General features: G+C 45.1%; 1 protein-coding gene across 3 annotated transcripts in view; it reads left to right on the top strand.

The window, feature by feature from the left end:
- The window catches only part of MAN1C1 (mannosidase alpha class 1C member 1), a 144,868-nt gene that overhangs the window by 41,946 nt on the left and 85,198 nt on the right, over positions 1-17,724 (top strand). For all 3 annotated transcript variants that reach the window (XM_037828123.1, XM_037828122.1, XM_037828124.1), the window contains exon 2: positions 16,048-16,144. In XM_037828123.1, the coding sequence (XP_037684051.1) occupies positions 16,048-16,144 (97 nt within the window). The remainder of the gene's footprint in view (positions 1-16,047; positions 16,145-17,724) is intronic.

Below are 17,724 nucleotides of genomic sequence, written 5' to 3'. Positions count from 1 at the left end.
AAATCCTTTTGGTTTTCACAGTTAATTATTCTTTGGTATTTTATTTCAGGGTTTTGAAATCACATTGCTTGATGTTTTACTCTCTCCTGTGATTAGGTTATCTTTTATAACATGGCTGCAATAATCCTTTCAAGAGACCGAGTTTCAGTTCAGTGCTGTCAAAGAAAATGTCCTAAGTGTCCTGTGAAATCCAGTCTTGTAGAAGTCAGAAAACACCACCAATCCTTATTATGAATCCAGAAGTGTCACCGTACAAATCATCCCTCATCACAGCCCTAGAAAAATGAAAAAAAAACCTGCATTGAGCTGTCTGATTAATGCAAATTCAAGGAGTGCTTAGGGGGTGGCAGCTAGATGGCTTCTTAGGATGAATGAGCTCCAAGACCTGAGTCATCTTAAAGGTGTTGGTGAGGCTGAGAGGTCTGTTTACTGCTTTGGAATTCTTTCTGCTGGTGTGAACGGGTAACCTTATCAGGGGGTTTTGCAAACCTTTTAGCCAAAGGAGGAAAATATGTACTTTGGATTCTCTGCTGATCCAGTACTAGGAGGAATAAGGAGAAAAGTCAAGTGCATTTTGTAGGGAGAACACTTTTTTCTGACACTAATTAAGGTCTCCCTTGACCCCCCCCCCACCCCCTTACCTTGTATGATTTTTCTTCATAGTGCTTATCACCATTCAAAATTACCCTGCTCCCTTATTTGTTTCTTGTTACAGTCTGTCTTTCCACACCAGGATATATGAGTCTTGAAGGCAGAGACCTGGCCTGTCTTGTTTACTGCCATTTGTAGAACCCTTGCTGCACAGTAGGTGCTTGATACATATTTTCTGAATGGATGTCGGGGGTAGGGGAGGGTGGAGGAAAGACCAAGAAGAGGCAAAGGTTGTCAGAATCAGACAGACCTGGGTTTGAATTCAAACTCCCCACTTATTCTCCATGTGCTCTTGGAATTGTCACTGAACCTCTCTGAACCCCAATTTCCTTGTCTATAGAATGGGCAGCCTGCCTACTTCTCAGAATAGCAGTGGAGGATTAAATGAAATAAAGTACATGAGAATATTCAACACAGGGTGTGTACCTGAAGGTGTTTGATAAATACTGGTTCCTTCTCCAGGCCTTGATTGAAACAATTTTACAAGGCAAGGGGTTCCCTTTCCTGCCTGTGACATCCAGTGGTTCTCGGGCCTCCTTCTTGAGTCCAGGGATGGAATCTCTGAGGAGAATCCTATGATGCTCTTTTGGTTCCAAGAAGAATCAATAGGAAGTGTAGATGGTTCCATGTGGGTCCACATGGATAAGTTAAGGACAGGGCTCCAAGGAAGAGATGGTTATCTGGAGCAGGATCTGTATTTTCTGTAGTACACTAGACAATTTAACTTGTACAGTCAGCTTATTCAAACACCATGATTACATGGAACTTTGAACAGGAAGTGAGATCTGGTAGATTTGCACTGGTTAGTGTGAAATAGCAACACATCCCAGAGGAATTTGGGCAGAGAATAAAAATATATATGCAGGGCCCCACTGAGGAGCTGGGGGAAAATGCAGAAGTGTTGGACTTCCTCATTTGGGTTGTTGCTGATGTTCTCACAAACATTGAGGACTGACGATTTGGTATGCTGAGCCCTCTGTCATGGGGACTGCCCTCGTGAGGCTCGTTGCTGCAAAGGAGAGGCTAAGCCTGCTTATAACTGTGCCTAAGAGTCTCTCCCTGAGTGCTTCTTTGTTGCTCAGACGTGGCCCTCTCTCTCTCTAGCTATGCCACCTTGGCGGGTGATCTCACTGCCCTCCCCCTTACGTGGGACCTGACTCCCGGGGGTATAAATCTCCCTGGCAACACAGGATATGACTCCCAGGGATGAATCTGGACCCCACATTGTGGGTTTGAGAATATCTTCTTGACAAAAAGGGGGAAGTGAAATAAAACAAAATAAAGTTTCAGTGGCTGAGAGATTTCAAATGGAGTCGAGAAGTCACTCTGGTAGGCATTCTTACGTACTATATAGATAACACTTTCTAGGTTTTAGTGAATTGGAATAGCTAGAAGTAAATACCTGAAACTGTCAAACTCCAACCCAGTAGCCTTGACTGGTGAAGATGTATGTAGCTTACAAGGGGTGACAGTATGATGGTGAAAACCTTGTGGATCGCTCTCCCTTCATCCAGTTTAAGGATGATGAGTAGAAAAATAGCGACAGGGACTAAATGAAGATTGGGGTGGGATGGGGAGGATGATTTGGGTGTTCTTTTTTACTTTTGTTTTTTATTCTTATTTTTATTCGTCATGGTGTAAAGAAAATGTTCAAAAATGGATTGGGGTGATGTAGGCACAACTATACGAAGGTACTGTGAACAGTTGATTGTACACCATGGATGATTGTATGGTATGTGAATATATCTCAATAAAACTGAGTTTAAAAACAAAACTGAGTTACAAACAAACAAACAAAAAACCAGGTCCCAGGGATTCTGTAACCAAAGCTGGTTCAAAAGATGGTGACGTTGACCTGAAAAAAAGACCCCACTCGCCTGGGGTCCATTTGTCCTCATTCTTGGCCAGGGACCTCTCTGAGATCACAAAAGGCCCTGAAACAGGTCACTTAGGCCCCCTTACTGGCACACAGATGCCACCACACAATCTTTAGAAAGTGCTTATTGAGGCTGAACTTTCAGATTTCAAATAGCATTTCCTCCCTGGGAAACCCGGTGCACGATTACTTCTCTCTGTGCCAGTCAAAATCTTTCTACTGCTTGCTTTGTTATTTTCCTTGTTTTCACTTTAACCTATTTTTTTTAACTTTACTAATACAATTTTTATTATTATTATAAACAGTGCTACAATGAGTGGAGATAGCTCCAATTCTTTATTTTTATTACATATAGGTAATTTATAATTTTGAACTATGGCTAGGGAAACCCTGTTTTCTTTTCTTTTCTTTTCTTTTTTTTTTTTTCATTCTTAATGTTTGGGCAAGAGAACTAGTGCTGCCTGCCTCTTTTACATTTCCAGAGGCTCTATTCCTTCCAGCAGGCTGAGGTTTGGGGGAGCAGGAACTTGGATATTTCTGGTTTTCAAAGAGCAGCAGACCTCACAGGGCCCAGTTAGCCCAGGCAGAGGCAGCAGCCAGTCCTTGCCTTGATGTTCCGCCTGCCATGTGCTGTCCAGAGGTGCTGGGTTGATGTTTTGTTCATTCATTTGACAGCAGGACAGCCTGGTAAGATGAAAAGAGACACACAGCCTTTTGAATCAGCCAGACCACGGCTTCAAACACGGGCTCTGCCAGCTGCACAGCCATGAATGTGTGGGCAAAGGAGACACTGGCTTACTTCAGAGGGTTGCTGGGTGGGAGGCAGTTTGCTGTTGTGGTTGAGTGCCAGTTCCCAAGTTATCCTCTCGCACCCAGTGCCTCGCCCTGCCATCATTTGTTCTATGTCCTTGGGCAAGTTATCAAACCCTCTAGGGCTCAGTTGCTTCATCTGTAAAATAGGGATAGTCACGGTAACCCACCTTGCAGGGTTGCTTGTGAAGGGTGCAGCACAGGCTCAGCCCACAGTAAGTGCTCAGCACATGTCTGCTCTAGGTAGCAGACATAATCCATGTGGCACGTTGTCATTACTGAGTGTCAGCTGAGTTGCTCTGCTTGGCCTGGCTCTGTGCTAGGGGTTCAGGATGCAGAGGTGAGTAGGTCATGGGGCTCAAGGGCAGGGGAGCCAGGCCTGAGAGAAATTATGACCCTGCAGGGCTGTGAAGTACTGTCATCGGATGACAAGGGCTGTGGGAGAACGGTGAACCCAGAATGCTGATGCCCGTGCTCCGAATATCAGAATTCCTTATGCAGCCAAGGGTGGTAGAAAAGCACGTTGGAGACTTGGTGGGCTGGTTTGCTCCCTCGTTGGTAAGTGCAAAGGCCCTAAGGTAGTAGTATATGAGTTCCTGTTGCTCCTGTAGATTAATCACACAGACTTACGGCTTAAAACAACACTGGTTTATTCCCTCAGTTCCAGAGGTCAGAAATCTGAAATGGGTCTTACTGGGCTAAAATCAGCCTGTCAGCAGGGCTGAGTTCCTTTTTGGAGGCTCTAGGGAAGAATGTTTGCTTGCTTTTTTCAGCTTCTGGCCCTCTTCCATTGTCAAAGCGAGCGATAGCCAGCGCTTCTCTCACCTGCCCCCACTCTGAAGGGACCCTCCTGCCTCCTTCTTCCACATATAAGGACCTGAGATTCCACTGGGCCCACCTGGGTAATCCAGGCTAGTTTCCCCACCTTAATTCTATCTGCAGCTTCGTGTCCTCTTATCATGCAACCTAACAGAGTCACAGCTTCTCGGCACTGGGACGGGGACATGGTCGGGGGGGGGAGGTGTTATTTTGCCTAGCACAGGCAGGAAGCGGCTCTGTGTGTTTGAGAGGTGTCCTCTGTGGCTGGAGTGGTGAGCACAGAGGCTGTCCTTCAGGCCCGGTGTGGGGCAGGCTCTGGGAGTGTCTGACACCGAGGAGGGCATAAAATGGCTTGTGTTTTTGTAACGGGTCACTCTGGTGTTATGAGTAGAAAGCATGGGATTGAGGTAAGGCAGCAGGTCCCGACGAGAGGCAATGTGGGTTTAGTGGAGGTGGGGGTAAGAAGGGGGTGCATGAGAGACACCTGTCACAGAGAACGTTGACAAATGGAGGAAAAAGAGACTTAAGAGGACTCCAAGGTTTCCAGTGTGAGTGACCTGACCAGGAGGATGGTGGTGCTGTTTCCTGACAGAGGGAGGACAACGGATGTGAAATCCGGGGCAGGCAATAACAGGTGCTGACGCCCCGTGGGTTTTCTGTCTGCCAGGCACTGGGCTGAACACTGTACACTGCAGTTCATCTTTACAGCATCATTTGAGCTCGGTGTGGTCATTTCTGCGTTCTGGGGGAGGCAGTGGAGCACAGTGGCCAAGAGCACAGACCACCTGCTGTGACACTTGGGCAAGTGCCTCAGTTTGCTCATCTGAGAATAGGAATAATGAATATCCTGATCTTATATGATTGGTGTGAAAACAAAATGAGTGTATATGTAAAACTGATGGCTCGTAGAAAACGTGGATGAGTGTAATATAACAGCATCATTATTTTTAAACAGATGAGACTATTGAGACACAGAGAAGTTAAGTATCTTATCCAAGGACACAGAGCTGGGTAGAGTTGGGATCCAAAGCCAAGCTCAACCACTGCACCCTACCTTGTCCTTAAGAGCACCTGTCGGCTGTGGTGCAGATGGGACATGACAGCATGGCACTTGGCACATGATAAGTGCTCTGCAGATGTGTGCATGTGGAACTGCAGTTTCTTTATCTGTAAAAGGTTGGGGCAGTGGGCATTTCTGTCCCAGACATACCCCTTTCTCCATGGTCTCCACAACATGAGCAACCCCTTGTGCTCCCCATTATTAGACATTTAATCAATAGGTACCTGTGGAGGTCCTCTGTGTACCAGGCATTCTGCCATGTACTGGGGAGCTACAGTGAGCAACGAAGCCCACATAGCATCACGGAGCCGACCTTCTGGTGCGGGGGGGAAATAGATACTGATTAATCAATCACACAATTAATGCAAAATTTCAACTTCAATAAACCTCCCTATTAGAGGAAGTCTATCTGATCCCGGAGGCCAGGGACTTCACTAGGCAAAAAGAGGAGGGAGGGATGTCCCAAGGAGAGGAAATACCATGTGCGAAGGCCCTGTGGCAGGAGAAGCATGGTTCTTTGAGGAACTGAGGCAGAAAGTTGCTGTGGCCAAGGCAGAGATGGGGAGGGAAAGCTGAGGCTTGGAGGCGTGGCGGGCCTCTGCAGGGAGTTTGATCTCTATAGCTGATGCTAGTGTTTAAGTGTGTGTGATGGGGGTGGGGTGGAGAGAGGAATACATTTGCTTTTCAAGTAGATCACACTGGCTGCTAATAGAGAATAATTTAGGAGGCCAGAGAGGACCCCTGTGTGCCAGTTAAAAGGCTGCTGCAGAAGTCCCAAGGAGCCAGGCGAGTGGTTTGGATTCTGATGATGCTCATGAAGGGGGGAGAAGTGCACAGAGAGATACTTAGTGGGTGAATTATTGGATAATAATGATCCTCTGGCTGCCTTTAATTGAGCACATAACCCTTTACATATGTTATCTTATTTACTCTCAGGGTTATTCCAACGATTAAGTACTCCTGCCTTTCTTTTATAGGTCAGGAAATTGAGATTCAGAGAGGTTAAGTGACTTGCTCAAGGTCAAACAGCCAGCAGGTGGTAGAGCCTCTCAAACTTGAAGGTGCGTTTGAGTCACCTGGGGAATCTTTTTGAAACCCGGATTCTGATTCAGCAGGCCTGGGGTGGGGCCCCAATGCTGCATTTTTAACCTGCTCGTAAGGTACACTGACCTGGTGGCTCACTGACCACACTTGGAGCAGCAAGGGTCTGTCTGCCCCCAGGGCCCACTCAGTCAACCATGGTGCCTTAAAACAGCTCCAACTTGGTGACATTACTGAGACTGCTCAATCCAAATCCCCAAGGGCAGGATGTGGGAGAGCTATTTGTACCTCAGAATACAGAGAGTCATATAACACTTTAATTCCCTACATTTGCTTTTTAATAGCTCAAGCAGACTAAGAGTGGAGACAGCACCTGCCCCCTTCCACCTTCCACAGGGCGCTCCAGCCCAAGTACATCCAAATCCCAAATCCTTCCAGCTTCCGCAGTATCAGCCAGGGGTGACGGATAGTCACAGATGTCTCATCAGTGATCACCAATCAGTTCATTTTGGTTGCGCTGATAGATGGGCTATTTCAAGAAATGGAACATGGGTGCTTCTCAGGTACCAATCTGTTGGCTATTTCCCTGGGCTGTGCTGAAAGTGAAGAAAAAGCAGTGGAACCCATCATTCTAATCTCCCTATCTGTGCAGTCATTAGATCTTGCTATCACTAAAGACAAAATCCTTTCTTGCTCAGCCTCTGCTAAGGGGCCCCCATGTCAATGCTGGAGATGCCAATAAAGCTGTGAACTCTTGTCTTTAACGACTGGGAAAATCCATTTCCCTTCTTGGCAGCTTTGAGATGGTAACAGCTGTGGTCCTGGGTCTTGCCAGACCTGGTCCTGTTTGTGTGTGTGTATTTCAATTAAAAAAAAAAAAAAAAAACAGAGAAATCTCTCTCTCTCTGTTGACACCCTCCCTCCCCATTTGCCCCCAAAGAACTTTCCAATGCAAACTTTCTATGAGTTTTGTGCTCTCTAGGCACCCTGTCAGCATTCCCATTTTCTCCCCTTCTTGAATTCCTGGGTGACACAGTGGATTATTCCAGTTGCTTTTCTGCAGGAGAATTCTCGATCTCTGAGACAGCTATAAAGAGAACTGTAAAATAATGATGTCTGCCTTGAACTGGTAAATATTTTTCATTTTAACGCTTCATGCCGTTGTAAATTGCTCACGGGGACAAGAACATCTTTTGTTTGAGAAAGAACTTAGGGCTGAGCTCCCATTGCTCTGCCCTGTATCTGTCGATCATCAGAGCTTTGTTTCCTGCCATTGCAGGACCCAGGTGAAGGGAGGCTTTGTGCCCATCCTTAAGTGTTCTGCAAATCGATACACCATGGACTGCTGGGAGGGAGGGTTTTGCAGAGACCACCCAGAGCAGCCCTTTATCTCTAGCAGAGACACACGTGCACACACACACACATATGCACACACATATGCACCTTGGTGACCTACTGTGTATTTCTAGAACCCCCTGGAGGCTGAGGTCTAATCTCTCTTGGTATTTAGTTCCCATGTCTCTTGTTTTTTACAGTCATATTCTTGGGTCTGTCCTGACTTTCTCTTGCTGTAGCTCAGGCTGCCCCTGCCCCGGTCAGCTGCTTCATGGTCCTGAATGTGTTCTCAAAGGCTTGGCACTCCTTGTGCTATTGACTTCTGTATCTTGGGACAAGTCACTTCCTCTGTCTGGAGCACCCATCATTCTTGTATAACGTGGGTGTGGAGTAGATGATGTCTCTGGCCGTAAAATTCTGTTTGACTCTGGGATTCTGATTCTGTGCTTCTATTTATGTTGTTTCCCTGGCTGGGTGACTCCCAGCTGAGACCTTCCCTTCTTCTATCAAAGCCCAGCTTAGTTGCATCTCTGAATTCCCTTTTGACTTAGGGGTAGCATCATATCATCTCCTCTTTTTGTTTTTCATTTTAACAACCATTATTTTTCACTTTTTAAATATTTTGAAATATTCATTATAGGAAATGCAAAAAATATAGGTCAGTAATAAGAACAAAATAAAAATCACTAAATTTTTCATCATCAGCCAATAACTACTGTTAGCATTTTGGTGTAATTACTTCCAGTCTTTTTTCTTAACATTCATGCATAGACCAATGTGTTTCATACCATATAATTTGGTTTCCTGATTTTACACTTAGTATCATATAATGAGAATTTTCATGTATCATTAAACATTTAAAAACATGATTTTAAATATCTGTTTAATATTTTATATCTCATACTTTATTTAGTCCTTGAATAATTATTTCTAAATAGGAACAGTATCTATCGTGCTAAGCCCACTGAACTACCCAAATCAAATGAAATAATGTAAACAAAGAGCTGCACAAATATAAGCAATGGTTGTTGATTTTGTTAATTTCATCTCCGCAAGTGGACTTCTTTACTATATTGTCACAAAAGAGTGATATTGCTTTCCTAGTCACCAAGTTTTGCACAGTGGTGGGCAAAACCAGCTGAGTTTAATCTTTACAAAGGCAAGTTTTTAAAGATTACTTTTAATTTATTTCCTAACAAAATCTGTAGAGACTGTGGCCTGAGAAGATTATTTGAAATAAAAAGAAAAGTGCACAAAGATGTTCATTTTGGCGTTATTTATAGAAGTCCCAAACTAGAAATCACTTAAATGTCCAATTATATGGGGGAAAGATTAAATAAATGATGAAGCTACTTGCTGGGATATTATATAGCTATTAAAAAGGATGCTTACAAAGTCTTTGTAATAAAATGGAAAATGTTTATGTTGCAATCACTGGAAAGAGCAAAGCTATATAGATGGAGTAAGAGTGGAAGGAAAGACATCAAAAGGATCAGTAGTTTTAGCCCAATGATGGGTGATTACTTTCCTCTCTGTCTGCATTTCTACATGAGGATGTATACCTTGGATACATTAAAAATGTATGTCAACCTTCTCTTAAAAACATTCTGAAAGGATGTATATAGGATGGAAGTAGGGGGCACAGAATTGAGCTCAGATGAAAGAAGTGACCCAGCTGTGGGAGAAGAGGGCGTGGGGAGACTAAAGTCCAGACTGAGCTGAGAGTTCTGGGAAAATGCGCAGGACGACAAAAGGAGCCTTTTTAGTTATTTTTGGAGCAGAACAGAATAAGGATGGGCATCTCATTTGAGCATAGTTATGTAATTATCATAGGAAGAAAAAAGAATTGCTAGTTCATAATTTGCTTGCTTAGCTCAATCTTCTGACCAGATGGGGTGGGGGGGGTGGGGGGGGTGGGAGGGTGGGGTGGGAATGGTTGGTGATGGGGATTGAAGGCCCAGCAGGGCCTCTGAGGGATGGGGGCGGGGGCACATTCTCCCCACCTGATGATGGGCACATTCTGCCATCATTTACAGAAAGTAGAAGAAAATAGAATTCTGTAATGTATAGATTTGGGTGAAAATGACATCAACCCCCAGCAAAATTCCCTAATCTTTTTAAAAATTAATTTCAGACTCACAGAATAGTTAGAAAAATCAAACAAAGATTTCATGTTTACCCTTACCCAGATTCCTCAAATATTAACATTTTACCCTGTTTGCTTTACCTGTCTCTCACTACACACACCCATACACAAACAATTGTAGTTTCCTGAAATATTTGACAGTGAGTTGCAAACATGGTGCCCTTACCCTTAAATATTTCACTATGTATTTCCAAAAAGAAGATGACATGTCTGCATCACCACAGTAAAACCATTAAAATCGGGAAATTAATATTGATGCAATTCTACTTTACCCCATTCGCATTTTGACAACTGGCTGATAATGTCCTACAGAGCAACACTAATAATAGTTGTTATTTCTGCTCCAGCATCCGACCTATGGTCATGTGCTGCAGCTCCTTGTCACATCCCGTTAGTCTCTTTTAGTCTGGAACAGTCTTCAGTCTTTTCTTTCTTTCATGGCCTTGACTTCTTTGAAGAGCACAGATCATTCATGTGGTAGGTCGTCTCTCCAGTGGGTGTATCTGATGTTTCCTCATGATTCAGTTCCGCTTATGCGTTTTTGGCAGGAATATCATGGAAGTGGTGTTGTGCCTTCTCGGTACATCACATCAGATGGCGTCCCCACTAATCGGAGTTTTTTTTTTTAAAATAATAGCTTTATTGAGATATATTTCACATACTGTAAAATTCACCCTTTGGAAGTGTACAATTCAATGGTTTTTAGTATATTCACTGAGTTGTGCAACCATCACTAAATCTAATTTAGAACTTTTTTATCACCCCCCAAAGAAACCCTATATCCGTTAGCAGTTGCTCTCTGTTTCCTCTCTCCTCCCAACCCAACCCCTGGCAACCACTAATCTACTTTGTGTCTCTATGGACTTGCTCATTGTGAAAATTTCATGTAAATGGACTCCATGTAATATGTGTCCTTTTGTGTCTAGCTTCTTTCACTTTGCATAATGTTTTCAGGGTATCAGTACTTTTCTTTCTGTGGATGAATACTATCCCTCTGTATGGATAGACCACATTTTGTTTATCCATTCATCAGATTACTTTTAATTTATTTCCTAACAAAATCTGTAGAGACTGTGCATTTGGACCTTTGGGTTGTTTCCACTCTGGCTGTTGTGCATAACGCTGCTATGAACATTCGTGTACAAGTTTTTGTGTAGATGTATGTTTTCAGTCCCTTTGAGTATTGTGTCAGGAATCTCTGAGACCACACACAGGTTTGAGGATTCTCTGGGTGGACTCACAGGACCCGCTGTCCAGTCAGACTCATGGCTATGATTTATTACTGGGAAAGGCTACAAAGCAGAATCAGCAAAGGGAAAAGACACATGGGGAGAAGACCACGGAAGCCAGGTGCAAGCTGCTGCGCGTGCTCTCCCAGTCAAACAGGACGCACTCATTTCCTCCAGCCCTGAATTGTGCCAATACGTGTGATGTGCTTCTTCTGGGGAAGCTCACGAGGTTCTGTGGCCAAGGTTTTTATTAGGGGCTGATCACAGAGGTACCCTCTGCCTGGCACGTACCAAAATTCCAGACTCCCTGGAGGGAAGCTGATGTTCAGTATAAACCATATTGTTTGTACAAACAGTTTAGGTACGGTAAATTATCCTTATCAGTTAGGGGGATGGTGGGAACACTCCCGAATCCAAGTTCCCTGACTCCAGCCAAGGCGCAGCCTAACAAGCAGGCTGTTACGTGAAGGATGGCTATGTTAAATATTTATACCTAGGAGTGGAGTTTCATATGGTAACTCCAGGTTTAACTTTTTTTTTTTTTGCCAAACTGTTTTCCAAAGAGGTGGTGCCATTTGACATTCCCAGCTGCAATATATGAGAGTTCTAAGCTCTCTACATCCTCACCGTCCCAACACTATCTTTTTTATTATGGCCATCCTAGTGAGACTAATAAGTTTTAAGTTAGTAATTTGCAAGCAAATGCAAAATAATGATGATACACAGAACAAAAAAATGATGATCCACAGAAGCCAAAATGAATTCTCGAAGAACAAGTTATGCCAGTCTAATCCCTTATTTTCCTTTAAAAAATGCAAAAAAAAATTTTTCCCCCTGCACTAGCTGCACTAGGGCAGAGTGGTTTTGTATTTCAACCCTGTCTTTCACAGTTCTTTGTGGAAAGAAAGAAAGAAAAGAAAGAAAGAAAGAGACAGGGTTATACTGATTTCCCATTCGCTGACAGCTAGCACTGCGGAGAGGTGCTGGATCCAGGAAAGAGGCCCCAGCTGTTCCCCAGCCCAGTCCTCAGCCTGGCCATTTGATGTTTTTTTTTTTTTTTTTTTTTCTTTTCAAAAACTTGGGGGAGGCACCGATGGCAGTCTCATCAAGTTTGCAGATTACCCAAAGCCAGCAGACACACAACATATTGAATGATAGGAATAGGATCTGGTTCCAGAAAGATCCTGACAGCATGGAAGGGTAGGTGGAGTCCAATGAGATGAAGTTACTGGGGACAAATGGCAGCTCCACACCTACAGGATCAGACCCAGGTAAAACCCGGGGGAGTCTGAGGTCTTAAGAGCTGCCTAAGCACAAAATCAGGGACTGTCTGACTCTAAAGCCAAGTCCAGGGATCGCCTAAGGCATATATCACCAGTTCCAGAAAGTTCGTGAGAAGATTAGCTTGCTGTGAGTAGTCCTCTTCTTGTCCCCCCCCCCCCCCATGAAGCTTCCCTCTAGACGTGCACTTGCCCTCTTCTGAATACCTACTGCTCAGCCGCCCCCTTCTCCCTGAGCTGTTTGCCTGTTACAGTCTTACCTGTGGTGTGCATAGTCCACACTGGGTCTACCAGCACGTGTCAAGCTCTTTAAGGTCAGAGCCAGTTTCTGTGTTTGTTCTTTCATTCATTCAGTAAATATATCATGAGTGTCCACAACGTGCCCGTCCCTGCACAAGGATGCAGTGAATGGTGGGGCGTGTGGGGTGTGGGGTGACCAAATAGTCACACATATGAGGCTGGCTGCAGGCTGCTGTGGGACCCTGCATCAGGAATGCAGGGTGGGAGCAGGGACCTGATTTAGACTTGGTAGGGGGGAGGCCTCCATGCAAAAGTGCCCTTTGAGCTGGAACCTGAAGGAAGATGAGCAGTTGGCAGGGGGCAAAGGGGTGCACCATGAGACCATCCCTACAGTGGCCCAAACTGCCACCTGAGCAGAGGACAGAACACCTGGTGAGAGTTAGCTCAGGGTGCATTAGGAGGAGAAATAAGGAACACCTGGCCGGCAGTCTTTCTCCCTTTCTCCATCCCCTGTTCATCAGCACCTGGGCTGAGCCACCCATGACCAGAGGTGGGAGGCCCGTGTGCACCTGAGGCTTTGCTTGGAAGTGTGCGCGTGTCTGTGTGATTGAGAGACAGCTCTGGTTGCCTTCTGAATCCAGTTCTAAATGACACTGGGATTATTTGCGCCTCCGTTCCCCTCGGTCGGTGTGGATGACTGTGAGAATGGGCCACATTCCAAACATCTCCACATCCCTGCAGTGACAGCTCCTTTGGAACGGGTAGATTCCTATGACTCTCTTAATTACTCCTGTACACCCACTTCTTTTTCTCTGTTTTAAGCAGGAGGCACGTCAAGGGTAGGGTGCAGTCCTCATCCTCCAGACCCCCACTCCTTCTTCCCTGCTGTCATTTATGCCTTAACACCCTTCTGCTGCTCTCCCACCTGACACCTCCCACCTCCCCTCACACTGAATTAATACATGGAGCCCCCCAGAAAAGAGAGACTGAGGGAGGAGACCAGTCTCCCTCAGTGCTGATACCTGGCAGTTATTTCCTGATATTGTCAATTCAAGATAAGTAGAAAATAACAGAGCCATGGAAGCAGGACTCAGAGCCCATGCCAAGTGTTTGGCATGTGTTAACCGTGACATTCGCATGCACGTCATCTGGGGAGCCACATGCCATACCAAGCATGGAGGAGAGTCTGCTGGCCTGGGAGTTGAGAGACCTGGCTCCAGCCCTGGCTACTGTGCCACCCTGACCACTTCCTGTCTCTGAGCCTCAGTTCCATCACCTTTAAAATGAAGAGCTGGTTCTAGACCATTCTGTCATTTCATGGAGAGTTGGGCCATGAACCTGTCAGGTCTGCCCTCCTGGTCTTTGCACTTTGGCCGCAGCAGTTAACTTGGGCTGTAGTTACATCCAGATGTGCTCAGGAGAGACGGCTTCTGGACTTTGGCCCTGGGAGTGGCAGAGCATGGAGAATGCAGTGGAGATGTCCTAGAAAGAGGGGTGTGCAGGAAGTACAGGCTTGGTGTTTCAGTTTCCTGGGCTGCTCCAGCAAAGACCACAAAATGGGTCAAATTAAACAACGGGAATTTATTCACTCACGATTTGAGGCTGGGAAAAAGTCCAAATGCAGGTATCATCAAGGTGATGCTTTCTTCCCAAAGACTGGGGTTCTGGGGCTGGCTGCCCTTGATCCTGGGCTCCTCTTCACACAGCAAGGCCCTTGGCGACGTCTCCTGGTCTCTTCCTTCTCTTCTGGATTCCATTTCACCTTCTGGGTGCTTCCTCTGTGGCTTTCTCTCTCTGTGTCTGAATTTCATTCTCTTTAAAGGACTCCAGTAATAGCATTAAGACCCATCCTGAATGAGCTGGGCCACACCTTAACTGAAGCAGCCTCATCAAAAGGTCCTACTTACAATGGGTTCACACCCACAAGAATGGATTAGATTTAAGAGCATGTTTTTCTGGCGTACATACAGCTTCCAACCACCACACCTGGACTTAGGAGGTGAGGAGCAGCAGGATGCAGGCCATGTCTGGAAGTGAGAGAAGTAGAAATAAACAAAGATGACAGAGCTGTAGTCCTCAGATGTGGCCCGTGGACCAGGAGCCTCACCTGGGAGCTTGCTAGAAAGGCAAATTCTGGGGCTCTACCCCAGACCTGCTGACTCAGAAACCTAGGGGTGTGCCCAGCAATCTCTTTTACCAAGCCCTCCAGGTGATTCTGATGCAAGCAAAAGTTTGAGAAGAATAGAATGGATGGAGGGAGGGGTTGGATGGATGAAAAGAGGGAAATAGGTGGGAATTTTGTAGGCTGCGGAGGGAAGAGAACTAGTTTTTATTGAGTACTTGCTGTGCCAGACTGGAAACTGGGCGTTTCCAGTTATGTTCTCTCAGTGAATCCCTTTAGCATTAGGCAAAGCAGGCCTTGTTATTCCCATTTCACAGATGAGACAATTGAGGCTCAGACATTTAGTCACCTGGCAAAGTCACAGAGCTTGTGGCAGAAGTGGGCCTCTGTGGCCCCGAAGCCTGAGTTCTTTTCACTGCACCAGGCTGCCTCCTCTGCCCACTCCTGATTCCCTCTTCCACCTACCGGTCATCCCATAGCTCTGCCATGCTGTACTCCTCCTGCCACCTGTCCTGCAAAGGCAAAAGGGACACCTAGGGTGGGGGCGGGTCAGTGGGGGTGGGGATGGGGGCAGATTGTCCTCCTGCATCTCCTTCAGCTCCAGTGCTAAGTGCAGCTAGCAGAGCATGCGTGTGTGATGCTTCTGAGGGGGCTGAGACATGGATGCCTTTATGTAGTAAGAACTCCTGCACACACTGGGTGACAAAGCCAACGGCTATTCGTTGGTGCCTACATGTGCCAAGACCTATGTGGGGGAAACTGAGGCAAGACAAATTTAGTTTCTGGTTCAGAGCCAGGGAAACAAAAAATAACAGTGACCAGCTGAGCTGCTCAGGAGCCTGGGATGGCCAGGGTAGGTCAAGCCAGGTGTTGAAAGAGTGCAAAGAGAATCAAAACTTAAGAACTAGAGGTGCAGTCTCAACCCCCAGTGCTTTCGGTGACTCATGGGGTAACCTTGGGCAAGTTACTTCATGTCTTTGACCTGTTTCCTTCTCTATAAAATGGAGTTTACAGTATGTAGCTCACTTGCTTGTTCTAATAGATAAAGTAAGGGAATCTGAGCATAATAGGCACTCCTTCTCTGCAGAGGACTACTTTAGACCAGAGCAAAGCAGAATCGTGGAAGAGGTGGCTTTTCACCTTGGCCTTGAAGGATGGGTAGAATTTATTTTATTTAGTGCTTTTGTGTCTTTTCTAAGAAATCTATGGGTAGACTTGGGACACATGGAGTTGTCCAAGGAGAATGTCTTTCCAGGCAGCTGTAACTGCATAAATAAAATTGGGGTGAGAGGAAGTCAGCTTTTTCAATTTGGACACTTGGAAGATTATTTTTTAAATGTGATTTAAAATCCTATTGCATAGGGTAAAGTAAGTTGATCAGTCCACATTGTTGGGAATTGTCACACTAAGGTTTTCTGTATTCTGCTTTTTCTTGCAGATGATGCAGTTTGCCTGGCAAAGCTACAAGCATTATGCAATGGGGAAAAATGAGCTGCGTCCACTAACAAAAGATGGCTACGAGGGTAACATGTTTGGTGAGTTGATTCAAACCACTTTGATGTTGGAGAGACTCACTGCCCTCCTGGTGGCCAAGCAGAATTTAGTTTTCAGGGTTTCACCTCCTAATTGTTTCCTTATTTCTCCAGACCTGAGGCTCCCAAGTTGGAGAGTTTAAGCTTCTGAGCCTTCCTGAATTTGTAGACAACACATACGCTTCACTCTAACTTTACAAACTTCTTTGTATACACTTATCAGTGACCTTTTATAGCAGAGAAACTTGCAAATGTGAGTAGGGGCAATGAGGGATAGAGAGCTGTTTCCATGGAGAAGGTTTAGAGTCCTAAAGGACACAGAGGACTGAGTTTAAATCCCATCCTGCCAAATATTGCCGTAAAATGATCTTGGGTGTTTTAATAGAGAAACTAAACAAATATCCACTGAGGTTGGGAACATGCGCTGCATTTAGCATCTTGGGAATGTGTCTCTCACATGCTGACTTGGTAGACAAATAGAACCGTCACGTGTTAGGGGGCAGCCTTTTCCTTGTAGCTTGTGTTTTCTCTGCAGCCTCACTTGCAGATGTCTCTGTCCTATGCCAGCTGCTGGGTTCTCCTAACCTAGAGCCTTGAAAGCCTCTCTCAGCCAGAGAGACTGTAAGGTGTCTTATTGTGGGTGTGGTCTCCGAATTCAAATTTAATACCGTTCAAATTGCCAGCTCCCCTCTCTGCAGGACTTTCACTTGAGAAGATGCTCTGACAGCCTCGCCGCCTTCTTCCCTGGGCGACAAGAGCTGTCTGGGGCTGGGGGTGGGAAATTCATTACCTGTACTCCCCACCTCTTGGAGATACAGATTCCTGGAAGTCAGAAACCAAAAAACCAAGTCTGAGATGGAAATTTCCAGGAAACACTTAAACACAAATTCACAAGGGTCAGCCCCCATATACATGACCCTATCAGAAGTATCTGTGCTGCGGGAAAGGTGACACAGACCTACCTTCCTCCCTCTGACTGTCAGCATCATAACCATTCTGGCTGTTCAGAACAACTCACTACCCTCAGAGGTATGTGTGGATTTTGGTAGAGTTTTTTATTTTTCTGAGGAAAAAAAGAAATGTACCAAAAAGTGTAAAGTAGGGGAAAATACCTTGTTCTGCCATTTGGGTGCAGCGTCTATTGACTTCTTGACTCATTTCTTTTCAGTCTTTTCTTCTGTGTACCTTTTTTTACTTTATATAAAATATTATGCCCTTTCTTTGTGGCTCCATATTACATCGTAAGTGTTTTCCTAAGTCATTGAAATTTTCTCAAAAAGAGTATTTTTAATGGTTGCAGGTCTTATATGGATGTGCCATAATTTGTTTAACCTTTCTGCTAATGTTTGACCATTTAAGTTGTTTCCAGTTTTTCTCTATTAAAAACTGTGCACAGGTACCAACTTTGTGCATAAAATTTTGTCTGAGGACAGATTCCTAGAGAGGAGTTACTGAGTCAAAAGAGAGGAGGACAGTTGTTTCTTCAACCTCAAATATGAAATGTGTGGATTCTGTTTAGGAGACTGGCTGCCTTACCTGCCTAGAAAACAGACCTTCCCCAAACATCCCACATTAGCCCTGGG

Source organism: Choloepus didactylus, chromosome 2, assembly GCF_015220235.1.
Source record: "Choloepus didactylus isolate mChoDid1 chromosome 2, mChoDid1.pri, whole genome shotgun sequence".
Lineage (NCBI taxonomy): Eukaryota > Metazoa > Chordata > Mammalia > Pilosa > Megalonychidae > Choloepus > Choloepus didactylus.
This window is presented reverse-complemented; position numbering and strand designations above follow the sequence as displayed.